At 35.2% G+C, this 16,848-nt stretch overlaps 1 protein-coding gene across 1 annotated transcript in view; it reads right to left on the bottom strand.

Annotated features, from left to right (window-relative positions):
• LOC133330875 (transient-receptor-potential-like protein) overlaps window positions 1-16,848 on the bottom strand; it is a 35,820-nt gene that overhangs the window by 12,281 nt on the left and 6,691 nt on the right. Inside the window, exons 2-3 of the mRNA XM_061539278.1 lie at window positions 15,707-15,849; window positions 2,716-2,953 (exon numbers count right to left, since the gene is read on the bottom strand). Coding sequence (XP_061395262.1) covers window positions 2,716-2,953; window positions 15,707-15,849 — 381 coding nt within the window. The remainder of the gene's footprint in view (window positions 1-2,715; window positions 2,954-15,706; window positions 15,850-16,848) is intronic.

Here is a 16,848-nt window from a genome sequence, read left to right as displayed (position 1 = left end):
TCTGGATAAATAATAAGAAGGATTGTACAGAGTACAGAAAATATGTCAGTGTAAGGAAGAGGTGCTTTTGATCTCTAATCGGGCAACAGGCTTGGAATATACATCCGCAAAATGTTACAGTTCGGTGGTAGTAGTGTAGGGTATCATATGGTCGGCCCGTCCGACTATACAGCTCCGCTCACTGGTTTTTTTTTTGCGGTTGTAGAGCATGTCATTTTTCAGGCTATGTTTTACAGGGTCTTCCATAGGCGTGGATTAAAAAAAAATCGTCCGTCTGTCTGTCTGTACATGTTAAATTGTAAACAAAGTACAGGTCGCATTTATGATCCGACTTGGATGAAATTTGGCACAGCTCATTTATTTGGCCCAAGGACGAATCCTTTTTAAATTGGGAAAAATCGGTTCAGATTAAGATATAGCTCCCATATATATTTTCGCCTGATTTAATGTAAACAGTACCTATATACCTGTCGATTTGCACGAAATTTGGCACAGCCTAATTATTTAGGTCTAGAATAATGTGTATTAAGTTTCTTGAAAATCGGTTCAGATTTAGATATAGTTCCCATATATATTTTCGTCCGATTTAAGGCAAATGGGGCACCAAAGTCCCTAAATATCTTTTGATTTGCACGAATTTGGCACAGCATAATGAATAATGTGTGCTAAGTTTCATGAAAATCTCAGATTTAGATATAGCATATATATCTTCGTGTGTAAATAGTGCACCAAGGAGATTACTACGAAATTTGGCATAGCGTACGGAATTAAGCCAAGAATGGTATGTATTAAGTTTCGTGTAAATCAGTTCAGATTTAGCTCCCATACATATTTTCGTCCGATTTAATGTAAATGGAGTACCAAAGTCCCTAAATATCTTTCGACTTGCACGAAATTTGGCACAGCGTACTAAATTAAGTCAAGAATGATGTGTGCTAAGTTTTGTGAAAATCGGTTCAGATTTAGATAAAGCTTCCTTATATATTTTCGTCCGATTTAATATAAATGATATACCAAAGTCCTTATATATCTTTTGATTTGCACGAAATTTTGGCATAGCATACTGAATTACGCCTAGAATGATGTGTGTTAAGTTTCGTGAAAATCGGTTCAGATTCATATACATCTTTCCTGAAAATCGGTTTATGTAAATTGTGCACCAAACTCCTCATGTTTATCAGATATTTATTCAAATAATTAACGGGTGTCCGATTGATATTTGCTTTAAATTGATTTACATAAGTTTGTCCCATTGTAAGAAGCAACTCTATATCCGACCAAATGAAAAATTTTGTGTAGGTTTCAGAATGGCATGTTTATGGATCCAATGTCATTTTACTGGTCCTTCAAAAATGCGACGTCTCTTAGGATTCATCTATTGAATATCCCCAAAGTGGTGAAGGGTATCATATAGTCGGCCCTGTCTGACTTTACTACTTTCTTACTGGTTTCAAGGTCCAAAAAATTCGTGGATATTCTTACTACTTACTTACTTAGCTGGCTTGTTACAGAACGGTTGTTCCATAAGCTGAGCTTAAAAAAGATTTCCAAGCGCGTCGGTCTTGTGCACATATCCACCAATTTGGAAGACCACGTTCCAAGATGTTGTTCACTACTTGGTCTTTCCATCTGATTCGTGCCCTTTCCCTTCTACGGGAACCATCAGTAGGCTCGCTTTTATATGCCTTTTTTAGCTGGGGCCACCGTAGTCGCTGCAACTCAATACGACTGACTATGTCGATGTCCGCGTAAAAACTGTAGAGCTCGTGGTTCATTCGACGCCGATATTCACCGCCGCCGGAGAATTTTTCTTTCAAACACCCCAAGAGCTGCCTCATCTGCTTGCGCAAGTACCCATGCTTCCGATCCATATAATAGCACGGGTAGTATCAGCGTCTTGGAAAGTGTGAACTTGGTCTGGCGGGAGGTGGCCTTGCTTTTGAGTTGTTTGCTCAGACCTAGCACCGGTTGGCCATCACAATTCTTCTCCGAATTTCAAAACTGATGTCATTCGTTTTATTTATGGCGGTACCAAGGTATATAAAGTTAAAGACCTCAAAACTGTAGTTCTCAAGTTCCACAGTTGGTCCGAGTCTACTGGACGTCTTGTGCATTGATACCATCAGCTTTGTCTTCTCGCCGTTTACTGCCAGACCCACTTTGGATATTCATTAAATATTTTTAAGGTTCCATACCTGACTTGGATTTTGTAAAAATATTATTTTTTTCCCCCATAATAAAATCAATAAAAAATAATTGCAAAATAAAACTGATTGCCCTCCTCCCTGCCCTCATTCTAAGAAATAAAATTTCATATTAAATTTCCACCCTAAGGTGTTGATGACAATCCTGGCACAAAATTACCAACAACAACTACAAAAAAAACCAAGAAGGAAATTTGCAACATATCCCCAAGGCATTGTCACACACACACCCTTCCCAAAAAACGTGTCTAATGACTGATGTCTAATTAAAGATTAGGATATATTTTCTCAACTCAACTTCCTGGCCTGAGGCTGAGGCTGAAATACGACGAAATAATAAAAAAGGAAAACTAAAAATGTTTCAAAGGAGTGTAACCTCTTTTTATATATCCCTGGGAGGAAAAAACTTAAAATGTACTTTAAATTTTGTGTTGTTGGTGATAAGACACATATCCTTTTCTTTGTCATCCCTTTCCTCATCCTTTCCTTTTTGATAAAATACAATACTTACATATAGGTCACCCTCTTTGTAGATGAGCTCTTCATGTTCCAATAGCAACTCCACAGCCTCGACAAATTCTGCATTGATGGCATGCAGCAGGGCATCTTTGGTTTCAACACCCATAATAACCAAGAGTTCTACCATTTCGAGATTTTCATTATCGATGGCCAGGGTAAGGGCTCGCCGACCCAAGGGGTCCATGCAATTGATGTTGATGTGATGTTTGCGATGGGCTTTTTGAAGGATTCTGGAATATATAAAAAAAATTAAAATTATTTTTAAAGTATACACAGTGGCGTGAATTTAAAAAAAAAATAGTGTCTAAGGCCTACCTATAGGCGTTGATTTTTTAAATATCCCTTTTTAAGGTCTACATATAGGCGTGGATTTTTTAAAATCATTTTTAAAGGCCTACTTAGAGGCGTAGATTTTTTTAAATCAGTTTTCAAGGCCTACTTATCGGCGTGTATTTTTTAAAATCAATTTTGAAGGCCTACTTATCGGCGCGGATTTTTTAAAATCAGTTTTCAAGGTCTACTTATAGGCGTGGATTTTTTAAAATCAGTTTTCAAGGCCTACCTATAGGCGTGAATTATTTAAAATCAGTTTTCAAGGCCTACTTATAGGCGTGGATTTTTTAAAATCAGTTCTCAACGCCTACTTATAGGCGTGGATTTTTTAAGATCAGTTTTCAAGGCCTATTTATAGGCATGGATTTTTTAAAATCAGTTTTCAAGGCCTACTTATAGACGTGGATTTTTTAAAATCAGTTTTCAAGGCCTACTTATAGGCGTGGATTTTTTAAAATCAGTTCTCAAGGCCTACTTATAGGCGTGGATTCTTTAAACTACTTATTTCAAGGCCCACTTATAGGCGTGGATTTTTTAAATTTATTATTTCAATGCCTACATTTAGGCGTGGATTTTTCAAAGTTAGTATTTCAAGGCCTACTTATAGGCGTGGATTTTTCAAAGTTATTATTTCAAGGCCTACTTATAGGCGTGGATTTTTCAAAGTTATTATTTCAAGGCCTACATATAGGCGTGGATTTTTTAAAGTTATTATTTCAAGGCCTACTTTAAGACAAGGATTTTTTCAAGTAAGTATTTCAAGGCCTACTTTAAGGCGTGGATTTTTTAAAGTAAGTATTTCAAGGCCTACTTTAAGGCGTGGATTTTTTAAAGTAAATATTTCAAGACCTACTTTAAGGCGTGGATTTTTTAAAATCAGTTTTCAAGGTCTACTTATAGGCGTGGATTTTTTAAAGCAATTATTTCAAGGCCTACTTATAGGCGTGGATTTTTTAAAGTTATTATTTCAAGGCCTACTTATAGGCGTGGATTTTTTAAAGTTAATATTTCAAGGCCTACTTTAAGGCGTGGATTCTTTAACATATTTATTTCAAGGCCTACTTTAAGGCGTGGATTCTTGAAAATATTTATTTCAAGGCCTACTTATAGGCGTGGATTTTTAAAAGTTATTATCTCAAGGCCTACATATAGGCGTGGATTTTTTAAATTGATTATTTCAAGGCCTACTTATAGGCGTGGATTTTTTTAATTTATTATTTCAAGGCCTACTTATAGGCGTGGATTTTTCAAAGTTATTATTTCAAGGCCTACTTATAGGCGTGGATTTTTCAAAGTTATTATTTCAAGGCCTACTTATAGGCGTGGATTTTTTAATGTAGTTATTTCAAGGCCTACTTTTATGCGTAGATTTTTTAAAGTAATTATTTCAGGGCCTACTTATAGGCGTGGATTTTTTAAAGTTATTATTTCAAGGCCTACTTATAGGCGTTGATTTTTACGGCAATTATTTCAAGGCCTACTTAAAGGAGTGGATTTGTTAATGAAATTATTTTCAAGGCCTACATATTCAATATTAATAGAAAATAGAGGAACATTTTCTCAACAATTTCCCAATTAATTCGCAAAACAAATTTCCAACTATTCTAATTTAAATTTATTTCCCAAAATTGCATTCTCATTAAAAATCTAAACAACAATTTTGAATTTTTCATTTCTCCTAAAAGTATGCTTTTCCTTGTTGTTACAGGTAATTACCCTACTCATTAAGTAAATTGTCAAAATAATATCAGAAAAGTTTTTTTTTCTAGTTTTGTGAAACCAATTCCTGATATTTTTCGTATTGACATACAAAAATTACTTCGTTGCAAAAAGAGCAACACAATTATGTTCAGAATTGTTGTTGGTTTTGTAATTTTTTCTAAAAACTTTTGAAATCAATAGAAGAGAAAAAAGTTGATATTTAAATTGGAAAAGAAGGTTGTTGAAATTTTTAAATGTTGACTTCGTTTTTTTTTATTTCCGACAAATTGCTAGGTACACTTTGTTTAGAATGAAAAAAAAAAATCAGGAATGGGAAGGCACAGAAACTTTTAATTAGATGCCTTATGGCTGTGGGAAAATGGAAAATTAGAATGTCAATGGAAGTGGTTGGGGGAAAAAGGAGGAAGAGGTGGGAGGGAACATCAAAAATTCAATGATTGGCAATTGAAATGACTACAAGACTTCGACTTGAGGAAATGAGGTACAAAAATTGTATAATTTAAGTGTTCCAAGAAGACAGGCAGGTGAGCTTTCAACGCAAGTAATAATATTTCTTGGGAACATAACTAGGAACAAAGGACATACATATTTTCCTGGAGTAAATTGCATCATCGAAAATATTGCTACAATTTTCACATGAATTTTCGATTTCTAAGAATGGTTTGATGGAATGGATGTTGATTCCTTTGTAAATTTTCTTTAATTATATTTTATAAAGACCTTGCCCAGATACATCATTAAAAAAAGTTTGTTGGCCTCTTTGAAAAGTTTTTCGAAAAATTATAAAGTAAATAAATTACTTTAGAACAACTGGCGGCATTTGACTTTCCTTCTCTCTGTAATTTATTTAACTTGTTACCATAACACCCATTTATTCGAAGGATGTAATTTATTCTTAAAGAATATAATTGTCTTGTAATTTATTAGAATTATGTTGTGCCTAAAAGTATGCTTTAATTTTATGAAAAGGAGGACTCCTGTATTTAATTCAAATTCTTGAAAAAAAATTATTTTCAAGGTTAAGGAAAAGGGTAAAAACGTAAAACAATTCAAATATATTTTTTCAAGGCATATCCATATGGGTGGTTTCTTTACAAATATTTTTTTCAAGGAATAGCCTTTGGAGTCAAGGCATAGCCTTAGGCGTGGATTTTTTAAACAATATTTTTCAAGGCATAGCCTTAGGCGTGGATTTTTTAAAGAATAATTTTCAAGGCATAGCCTTAGGCGTGGATTTTTTACACAATATTTTTAAAGGCATAGCCTTAGGCGTGGATTTTTTAAACAATATTTTTCAAGGCATAGCCTTATGCGTGGATTTTTTAAACAATATTTTTCAAGGCATAGCCTTCGGCGTGGATTTTTTGAAGAATATTTTTCAATGCATAGCCTTAGGCGTGGATTTTTTAAACAATATTTTTCAAGGCATAGCCTTAGGCGTGGATTTTTTAAAGAATATTTTTCAAGGCATAGCCTTAGGCGTGGATTTTTTAAAGAATATTTTTCAAGGCATAGCCTTAGGCGTGGATTTTTTTAAACAATATTTTTCAAGGCATAGCCTTAGGCGTGGATTTTTTAAACAATATTTTTCAAGGCATAGCCTTAGGCGTGGATTTTTTTGAAGAATATTTTTCAAGGCATAGCCTTAGGCGTGGATTTTTTTGAAGAATATTTTTCAAGGCATAGCCTTAGGCGTGGATTTTTTTGAAGAATATTTTTCAAGGCATAGGCTTAGGCGTGGATTTTTTAAACAATATTTTTCAAGGCATATCCATAGGCATAGATATTTCAAAAAAATGTTTTCAAGGCCTACTTATAGGCATATATATTTGAAAAAAATGTTTTCAAGGCCTACTTATAGGCATATATATTTCAAAAAAAATGTTTTCAAGGCCTACTTATAGGCATAGATATTTCAAAAATGGTTTTCAAGGCCTACCTATAGGAGTATATTATAAAAAAATTCAAGGCCTACTTATAGGCGTACATATTTAAAAATTTGTTTTCAATGCCTACTTATAGGCGTGCATATTTAAAAATTTATTTTCAAGGTCTACTTATAGGCGTACATATTTAAAAATTGGTTTTTAGGGTCTACTTATAGGCGTAGATTTCTAAAAAATGTTTTCAAGACCTACTTATAAGCGTGGAGTTTTAAAAATTAGTCTCTGAAGCCTACTTATAGACGTGGATTTTAAAAAATTAGTTTCTAAGACCTACTTATAGGTGTTGATTTTTAAAAATGAGATTCTAAGGCCAATTTATAGACGTGGATTTAGAAAAATGAGATTCTAAGGCCTATTTGTAGGATTTTTAAAAATTAGTTTTTAAGGTCTACTTATAGGCGTGGATTTTTAAAAATTAGTTTTTAAGGTCTACTTATATGCGTGGATTTTTAAAAATTAGTTTTTAAGGCCTACCTATAGGCGTGGATTTTTAAAAATTAGTTTTTAAGGCCTACCTATAGGCGTGGATTTTTAAAAATTAGTTTCTATAGCCTACTTTTAGGCGTGGATTTTTAAAAAGTAGTTTTTAAGGCCTACTTATAAACGTGTATTTTTAAAAATAAATTTTTAAAGCCTACTTATAGGCGTGGATTTTTAAAAATTAGTTTTTAAGGCCTACCTATAGGCGTGGATTTTTAAAAATTAGTTTTTAAGGCGTGGATTTTTAAAAATTAGTTTTTAAGGCCCACTTATAGGCGTGGATTTTTAAAAAATAGTTTCTATAGCCTACTTTTGGGCGTGGATTTTTTCAAAATTATTTTCTAAAGCCAACTTAAAGGCGTGGATTTTTAAAAATTAGTTTTTAAGGCCTACTTATAGGCGTGGATTTTAAAAAAAATTGTTTCTAAGGCCATGTTATAGGTGGGGATTTTTAATAATTAGATTCTAAGGCCATGTTATAGGTGGGGATTTTTAATAATTAGATTCTAAGGCCATGTTATAGGTGGGGATTTTTAATAATTAGATTCTAAGGCCATGTTATAGGTGGGGATTTTTAAATATTAGATTCTAAGGCCTACTTATAGGAGTAGGTTTTTTAAATTATTTTTGTAAAAATATTCAAGATCCTTACCATGGCGTACATTTTTAAAAATATTTTTTCCAAGACCTACACTACAAATTTCATTTCTCCAGATAAAAATTCCCTCTTTCCATATTTAGTCTATATTTTTTTTCTCAGAATTCTGAACGATATATTAATATATTTTGCAGTCTTTACCCTTCGAAGTAGGTCCTCCCTATATGTCATTCTGCTTAAATAATACATATCTACACACAATTATGAATATCAATGTCCTCAAATGTTTCGGCAACAATATCCAATCCTATTGAGAGGTATATGGGGGTCAAATTCAACTTCCTTGTTGCCCACATCAAAGTTATTGTCCTCTTGAACTCCATTTCTCTAGAAATTCTACAGCTCTTGTTGCGGAATGTATTCTCAGTGTGTGTGTGTGAGAATGTAAGTGTGTTTGTAAGTTTTTGGACATTATTTGTAAAGTAAGTAACCATGGTAGTCATCTCAACAACAAAAAGTCGTAGAAGAAGAACAAGACATTCAATGTATGGGTTTGTTATGTGTCATTATCCTGTAAGCATTCAAGTGTGTCCGTCTGTCTGTTATAGTGTTAGTAGTGTAAACGAATTCAAAAGGTTAAAAGTGTGTACAACCTAACAAAGTGTGTTACACACATTCGGAGTGTAAATGTAACAGCTTTTGTTCTGTTGAAGTCCATATCCATACCATTGGAGGTATGTGAGGATGGGACTGGAATTGAGTTTCAAGTTGTTTTTTGGTCACAAAAATATGGTGTAACCTTAACAGTTGTATTGTCTTTGCGACACGTACACACCTACAGATATCCTGATGTATTATTTTTTGGTCTGCAAGGTAACGGTTGTTTGTGTGTGTGGAGATTCACCTGGAAAGGATTTTTTCTTTCAAAGCATACCCCGTTCCCATTCCCACTCTTGATGTCGAAGGATGAGGTACCCCATAACAGCCCATGTTGTTACAAAATGTTTGGAATTTTAAATTTTCTATTCCGTCCTGTGGCATGTCTAAAACTGTTGTTGTTACCTTGTCTACATTCATTTGATGACTCTGTCTCATATTTTTTAAATTAAATTGTCCCTTAAAAAAAAAGAATTTCACAGGTATGTGTTTATTATTATGCCATTGTTTTTGGAATTTTGTGTGTTCATGAGTGTGAGGATGACAGAGGACCAAACTTAGATATTCATTGGATATGACCAAGAAAAAAGGGTTACATTTTATTAAATATTTCAACAAAATTTTTCTTGAAGAAAAGGGGATAGATGTTTTTTTTCAAACTGATATTTAAATTAGAAAAAAAATAATTCTTGGTATTTTTTTTTAATACTGGGGTAGTAATTTTTTAAATTTCGAAACACATTTAAAATTTGTAATTGTTTATGACGTACAAAGGATGAAAAAAGTAAAAACTCCAACTAGTAATATTGGTAGATCATATTTCCTATAGAAAAATATTTTTGGAGAGTAGAAAAAACCAGTAAGGAAACAAGTAAAGTCGGACGGGGCCGACTATATGATACCCTTCACCACTTTGGGTATATTTAACAGATGAATCCTAAAGACGTCGCATTTTTAAAGGACCAGTAAAATGAAATTGGATCCATAAACATGTCATTCTGCAACCGATACAAAATTTTTATTTTGATCAGATATAAAAGCTATATCTAAATCTGAACAGATTTTCAGGAAACTTAACACACATCATTCTAGACCTAATTCATTACGCTGTGCCAAATTTCGTGCAATTCGAAAGATATTAAGGGACTTTGTTGCACCATTTACCTTAAATCGGACAAAAATATATATATGGGAACTATATCGAAATCTGAACCGATTTTCACGAAACTTAGCGCACATCATTCTAGACCTAATTCATTACGCTGTACCATATTTCGTGCAAATCGAAAAATATATTCGGACATTGGTGCACCATTTACCTCAAATCGGACGAAACTATATATATATATATGGGAGCTATATCTAAATCTGAACCGATTTCCACGAAACTTATCAGACATCATTCTAGACGTAATTCATTACGCTGTGTCTTATTTCGTGAAAATCGAAAAATATATTCGGACTTTGGTGCACCATTTACATTAAATCGGACGAACATATATATGGGAGCCATATCTAAATCTGACCGTATCTTCGCGAAATTTATCACACATCATACTAAACTCAATTCCGTACGCTATGCCAAATTTCGTGCAAATTGAAAAATGTATTTGAACTTTGGTGCACCATTTACATTAAATCGGACGAACATATATATGGGAGCTATATGTAAATCTGAACCGATTTTCAAGAAACTTAACACACGTCATTCTAGACCTCATCCATTACGCTGTCTCAAATTTCGTGCAAATCGGAAGATTTATAGGGACTTCGGTGCACCATTTAATATATATATGGGAGCTATATCTAAATCTGAACCGATTTTCACGAAACTTAACACACATCATTTTAGACTCAATTTAGAACGCCGTGCCAAATTTCGTGCAAATCGAGAGGTATATAGGGACTTCGGTGCACCATTTACCTTAAAGCGGGCGAAAATAAATATTGGAGCTATATCTAAATCTGAACCGATTTCCACGAAACTTAACACACGCCATTATAGATTTAACACACATCGTTCTAGACTAAATTCAGTACGCCATACCAAATTCCATGCAAATCAAAATAAATATAGGGCCTTTGTTGCACCATTTACAATCGGACGAAAATATATATGGGAGCTATATCTAAATCTGAACCGATTTTTCCCAATTTCAATAGGGTTCGTCCTTGTGACCTGTGTTAAATTTCATCCAAATCGGATCATAAATGCGACCTGTACTTTGTTCACAAAAATACATGGACGGGCGGACAGACGGACATGCATAAATCGACTCAGAAAGTGATTCTATGCCTATTCTCAAAAGGAACCATGGGTCTATCTCGATTCCTTTTGCCTGTTACAAACATATGCACAAAGACATTATACCTTGTACCACAGTGCGGTGAAGGGTATAATTATAGACCAATATTTTTTGTATAGAAAATAAGTCTCGTATCCCAAATTCTTCAGTTTTTTCTGTAGAAGAGCTGAAGAAACCAGCTTCTGCTATAGTAGAGCAAAAGAGCTCAGATTCTTCTATAGAAAAGTGAAAGATCTCAACTTCTACTATAGAAGAGGTGAACAGCTCTGCTTCTTCTGTTGAAGAGTGGGGACTCTGTGTAGAAAACGCCACTAAAATGGATGCAGCATGGAGACCCACATCAATTGAAAGGTCTCGAAATGTAATTTCAGAATATATACACCTTATGGCGAAGAACAAACTTTGCTTAACGGATTTTCTCGATTTTCCTTGCAAGTCTCGGTGACAGTGGGGACTCTGGGTAGAAAACGCCATATTGCGCAAAAACTAAAATGGATGCAGTATGGAGACCCACATCAATTTAAAGGTCTCGAAATGTACTTTCAGAATTTATACACCTTATGCCGAAAAACCAACTCTCTGGCATTCTTAGAGAATTTCTTGAGACTAAATTGCCTGCACAAAGAAAAAATGGTCGGATATTAACCTGAAAACTCGAAGATCTTTTCTATCAAAGGGACAACTTTTTCTATAGGAGAGCTGATGTAGTCGTCTTGTAGGAAAAAATGTTTAACACTCTGACTGTCTCCTTATTTTTTCCACCTTCTATCTGGTCCATCCTTCAAAATCTGGATATTAACAGCAATTATTTCCTATAAAATATTCATTCAAAATTTTATTGCAAACTATGGCATATTTAAACATTAAAGACAACTTCAATAATCCATACGTAGGATACTTTTAGTAACACCATTCAACTTTTAATTTATAATTTATTGTAAAATTACTGTTCAAAGAAAATTTAAATCAAAACTTAACATGCCCATCTCTCTTCTCAATCTGATGGTATTAAATTCTCATGTTTTTACTCGTCTTTAATAAATTCCCTTGCAATGGAAAAAAGAGAAAGGAAAATTAATTGAAAATTTATTAAAAATGTTCAACAGAAACTGGTAAAACAATAGCAACACATACACCCACACAAACACACATGCAGAGGAATCCAAAAAAGGAGGCTAAAAGGAGAAGAACAACAACAAGTCTTTTGTGCAGCGAAGTGTTGAGGGAGGATGTGAAATAAGATAAATTACTTTAACATATAAACACCTTTTTATACCTAACACATACAACAACAACAAACAAGACAATAACTCCATGTACCCAAACAAGAACAAGAATACCAAGAACAACAACACAAAAACGCTACCAATATTAACAACAAATTTTTTGTTAAAATACAACCAACCATCCTTCCCAACATATCCTTTCTCCAGGACTAACACCAAACAACCAGCCAACCAACCAAAAATATATAAATGTGTTAGGGGTAACGGAACATAACATCAGACATTTGTCTGCTGCCAGGATACAACAGATGAAGGAGACTAAGGCAAAACAGCTTCGAAAGATGATACTTGATAGGTGAGGGGTGATGGTAGGGGGTGGAGGTAAATATTTGTATGGTTGTTTGTTCGTTAAGCGAACAATGTGAAAAACATTAGCTTAAATGTTCTTTACCATTACTACCACTAGTTGTGTGCCCACTATTGTGGTTTATCCTTATTCCGCATACATTGAGGGTGTAGACTTGATGTGTACTTGTTGTTTTTGTTATGTAGGAAGAAAAAACCACAATACAACAAAAATACGTAAATACATCCTTTTGTCTAAGTCATGAGTGTGCGAGAAAATATATTTAAAATAATAATTTATTAACGAGGATCGTGGGGGAAATTCAAACGAAATCAGGGGAGAGTTTTTTCTTTCTATAAAAAATGTGGAGAACTTTCTTCAATTGAAGAAGAGCTTAAGCGGTCAGCTTCTTCTATAGAAGAGTTTAGTTTCTACTATAGAAAAGCTGAAGGTCTCAGTTTTTTCTGTTGAAGAGCTGAAGGCCACAGCTTGAAAAGAGGACACAGCTTCTTCTATAGAGGAGTTGAAAGGCTAAGCTCCTGAGCTGAACTGCTCAGCTTCTTTTATAGGATAGCTGAATGTCTCAGCTACTTTTATGGAAGATCTAAAGGGCTGCAGCGGTCAGCTTCTTCTATAGAGGAGCTGAACTGCTCAGCTTCTTCCATAGAAGAGCTGAAGGGCTCAGCTTCTTCCGTAGTAGAGGTGAAGGGCTCAGCTTCTTCCATAGAAGAGCTGAAGGGCTCAGCTTCTTCCATAGTAGAGGTGAAGGGCTCAGCTTCTTCTATAGAAGAGCTGAGGGATCAGCTTCTTCTACAGAAGAGCTGAGGGATCAGCTTCTTCTATAGAAAAGCTGAAGGGCTCAGCTTCTTCCATAGAAGAGCTGAAGGGCTCAGCTTCTTCCATAGTAGAGCTTCTTTCATAAAAAAACTGAAGGCCTCAGCTTCTTCCATAGAAGAGCTGAGGGATCAGCTTCTTCTACAGAAGAGCTGAGGGATCAGCTTCTTCTACAGAAGAGCTGAGGGCTCAGCTTCTTCCATAGAAGAGCTGAAGGGCTCAGCTTCTTCCATAGAAGAGCTGAAGGGCTCAGCTTCTTCCATAGAAGAGCTGAAGGGCTCAGCTTCTTCCATAGAAGAGCTGAAGGGCTCAGCTTCTTCCATAGAAGAGCTGAAGGGCTCAGCTTCTTCCATAGAGGAGCTGAAGGGCTCAGCTTCTTCCATAGAGGAGCTGAAGTGGTCAGGTTCTTTATAGAAGAACTGAAGGGCTCAGCTTCTTCTATAGAAGAGCTGAAGGCTCCTCTATTCATTTATTGAAACATCATTCAGACTGTCTGAGCCTTCAGCAGGCTATACAGGCCCCATTCAGTACTGTCTGATTCTCTATGGGTACTGTCTAAGTTTTTAGCTCGCCTATAGAGACACGCTTCAGGACAGCCTGAGCCTCAATGTATAGATACTGTCTGAGACTTCAGTTGGTCCATGGTGGTTCCATTTAGGGCTGTGTGAACATTTTAGTCCTCCATAGCGACTGTGTGAGTCTTCTAATGGCCTATAGAGGCTCCATTCGCCTATACAAATTGTTTGAGCCTTAAGCTAATTTTTTGAAAATATTTGAGGCTTCAACTCGCCTATGTAGACTGTGAGGCCTAAACCCGCCCATTTGGGACTGTCTGAGCCTCGTCTATTGAGACTATATGAGACTCAAGGTTATCAATAGAGCCCTGAGTTCGTTTAGTTTCGCCAAAGCCTTTAGCTCATCTACACTTCGCATACAGAGACTTCCTTCAGGACAGCCAAGCCTTTCAGGCCGTTTGAAGGCTCTGAGGTCTACTCTAAGAACCTTCTGCCTCAGAACCTGCTCTTCCCGCTTATAGCCTTAATGTCTTCTCATGACCTATTCTTGGGACTCTCGCCAGAAAAGGTTCTCAGACCTATTTTAGGAATATCCTGAGATTATAGTGTATTCGTAAAAATAAGTTCGTATTAGTGGGAAAACTTATCCGGCCATCTTTTGAAGCAAAGACTTTAAGATATACATCTCAAGAATTTAAGCCTAGGGAAGACGAACTTGAGGAAGACGTTCGGATATTTCCGTAAAAACTTTTCAGACCTTCGCTTTGAAGAGTAGTCTCTGAGGCCTACTGTAGTAAGAACCTTATTTGTCAATTCCTACTCCTTCCTCATAAAGACGACTGTAGGATTTTCTCAGAAAATATGATCAGACCTTCTTTCAGAATATCCTGAGGCTATAATACCTTATTAAAGAAAATTTTGGGATCTTACCGCGGAGACTTCTGAGATTTTTATTTTGAAGTATAGATTTTGAGATCTTCTCTATCAAGAATTTCAGGTCTTCTTAGGCTATAGATGAAGGTTTGAGACCTTAATGATGAACATCCAATTTTTCCATAGAAACCTTTCAGGCCAGCACTTTGAGTATCCACTGACTTTATAATTCGGAAGATAGATGTCTCTATAGTTCTCTCGTAGTAATTACCACTCTTCCTTCATATTCGACTACTTCTGCATATCTCGAAGGTCGACGAGTACTCATACTGAAGTCTTATAGAGATTCCTTCTTAAAGACCCTAAAGTCATTTCAGTTCTGTCTTTTTTTTTAAGGAAAGCCCTACTGATATTATCGAAAGATGTCATGCAAAGTTCTACGAATATACGCACAAAACCTCCACAGGCACTTACACCGAAGATCTGTGTAGAATGTCTAACAAATATCTCTATTTTTAATACAGAGTACCTGGAGGATTCGAGAACTACCAGAATTGTCGGAGACCCTTACACAAAATATGACGGGATTTTTTCCATGACATATAATTTCTATGTAGGTTTCCTTTGGCGCCCAAGAAATTGGGTCTAAAGTGTTTTTCAATTTCCAAAATAATTTTATTATTAAAAAATCCTCATGAACCTGCGGATGGATTACTTCGTCCTCAGGGCATGGTTAATACTGAATTTTTTTTTTCTCATGGATAAGGCGTATATTTTTTTAAAGAATATTTCTCAAGGCCTTAGACAAGGAGAAATAAATAAATCTTTCTCTGTACTAATCCATTTAAACGACTCCTTATATTTTAAATATATTTCTCTGTTTATTCTTCGAATAAATATCAACCTCATCATTTCCATATTTTCCCTTCAGTTTTTTTTAAATTATTTTAAAATTAACTACCAAGCAACCCACGCTACCGTTAATATACAAATAATTACTCCCGCACCCTTAACTCGGGCGAACTAAATAACTTTCCTTAAACATGTGGCACCGTTTTGCATTACCAGCAGCACACAATAACAAATAACTACAACAATAACAAAAACAACAACACCAAGAAGAAGTACATTACATTTGCCAACTTACCTGCGTACATTTGCTATATCGCCACGTTCCACAGCCAGCAGGAATTTCTTTTCTTCCATTTGTAATGGCTGCGGTAAACCGATTGGCAGACAACCATGTTTGATGGTTTCGGTAGAGGCAGCACCTGTATGGGGGGCGGCCACCTGTTTCCGGTTTAATGTGTGTGTGTATGTAAACAACAGCAGCCACACACACATAGGTGCACACACACCAGGCAGCACAAGGGAAATACCAGCCAGCCATCGTGGACAACAATGATATTCCACAACCAAGTCAGGATATCCCATCAAAAGCCGAATGTGTAATAAGATATGGCCACAAGTGTAGGGAATTAAAAAGACGGAAAGAAAAGGAAGAAAACAAGAAAAGAGAATGGGAGAGTGAGAAAAAAGAGAAGATGATAAAATCGTTTAAGTTCACACACACTTGAGTATTTTTTTTCGTTTTTGTACATATGTAAAAATATTTAATGTGTCAGTTATTTGGGTATTCATTTTTAACACTTTACGAATACTGAAGAGCTACTACCAGAAGTTTTTGGGATGATATCGAGCAATTGTTATGAGAGAGGTCTTCAGGTCTTCAATATGCAATGAAAGAAAGCCGAAACAAGCATGAATTACAAGCAAGTGCAATACTTATTCCATAAGTGATGTCAGGATATTCAATGGGGGATGTGTTTTTAGTGATATGGAAAATGGGAAAAATATTACAGTGGTGAGGAAGATAAATCTGGAATAAATTTAAATTTATTAAATAATAAATACATTTTTTCATTCTATACTTAATTCAGTGTAATTTTTTTTTTTAATTTAGACCCCAATTAGCCCAATTTTTCATTGAACCAGTACTTGAGTGCGTATACGTTACGACAACACTCATACGACCATATCACCAAATACTTTACTGTACATCTTTTCGATTGTTTGAATATCAAAATGTTTGTAATGTTTAAAGCGAAGGTTATAGAATTCTCTCATGCTCAGAGTATAACCATCCTATACAAAAATCCTGCCCATTTTTGGTTCCTTGAAAGCTTTAGCCGTTCCTTCCTATCTATACGACTGTAATTTAGGCTTTTCAGATTCTCAACTAATTTTTTGGTATTCTGAAAGTCCTCATCACATTTCCTAAATAAAGTG

The sequence above is a fragment of the Musca vetustissima genome, unplaced genomic scaffold, assembly GCF_032173495.1.
Source record: "Musca vetustissima isolate MV318-11 ecotype Yass unplaced genomic scaffold, APGP_CSIRO_Mvet_v1 utg98279, whole genome shotgun sequence".
NCBI lineage: Eukaryota > Metazoa > Arthropoda > Insecta > Diptera > Muscidae > Musca > Musca vetustissima.
The sequence above is the reverse complement of the archived record's forward strand: the minus strand, read 5'-3'. Positions and strand labels throughout refer to the sequence as shown.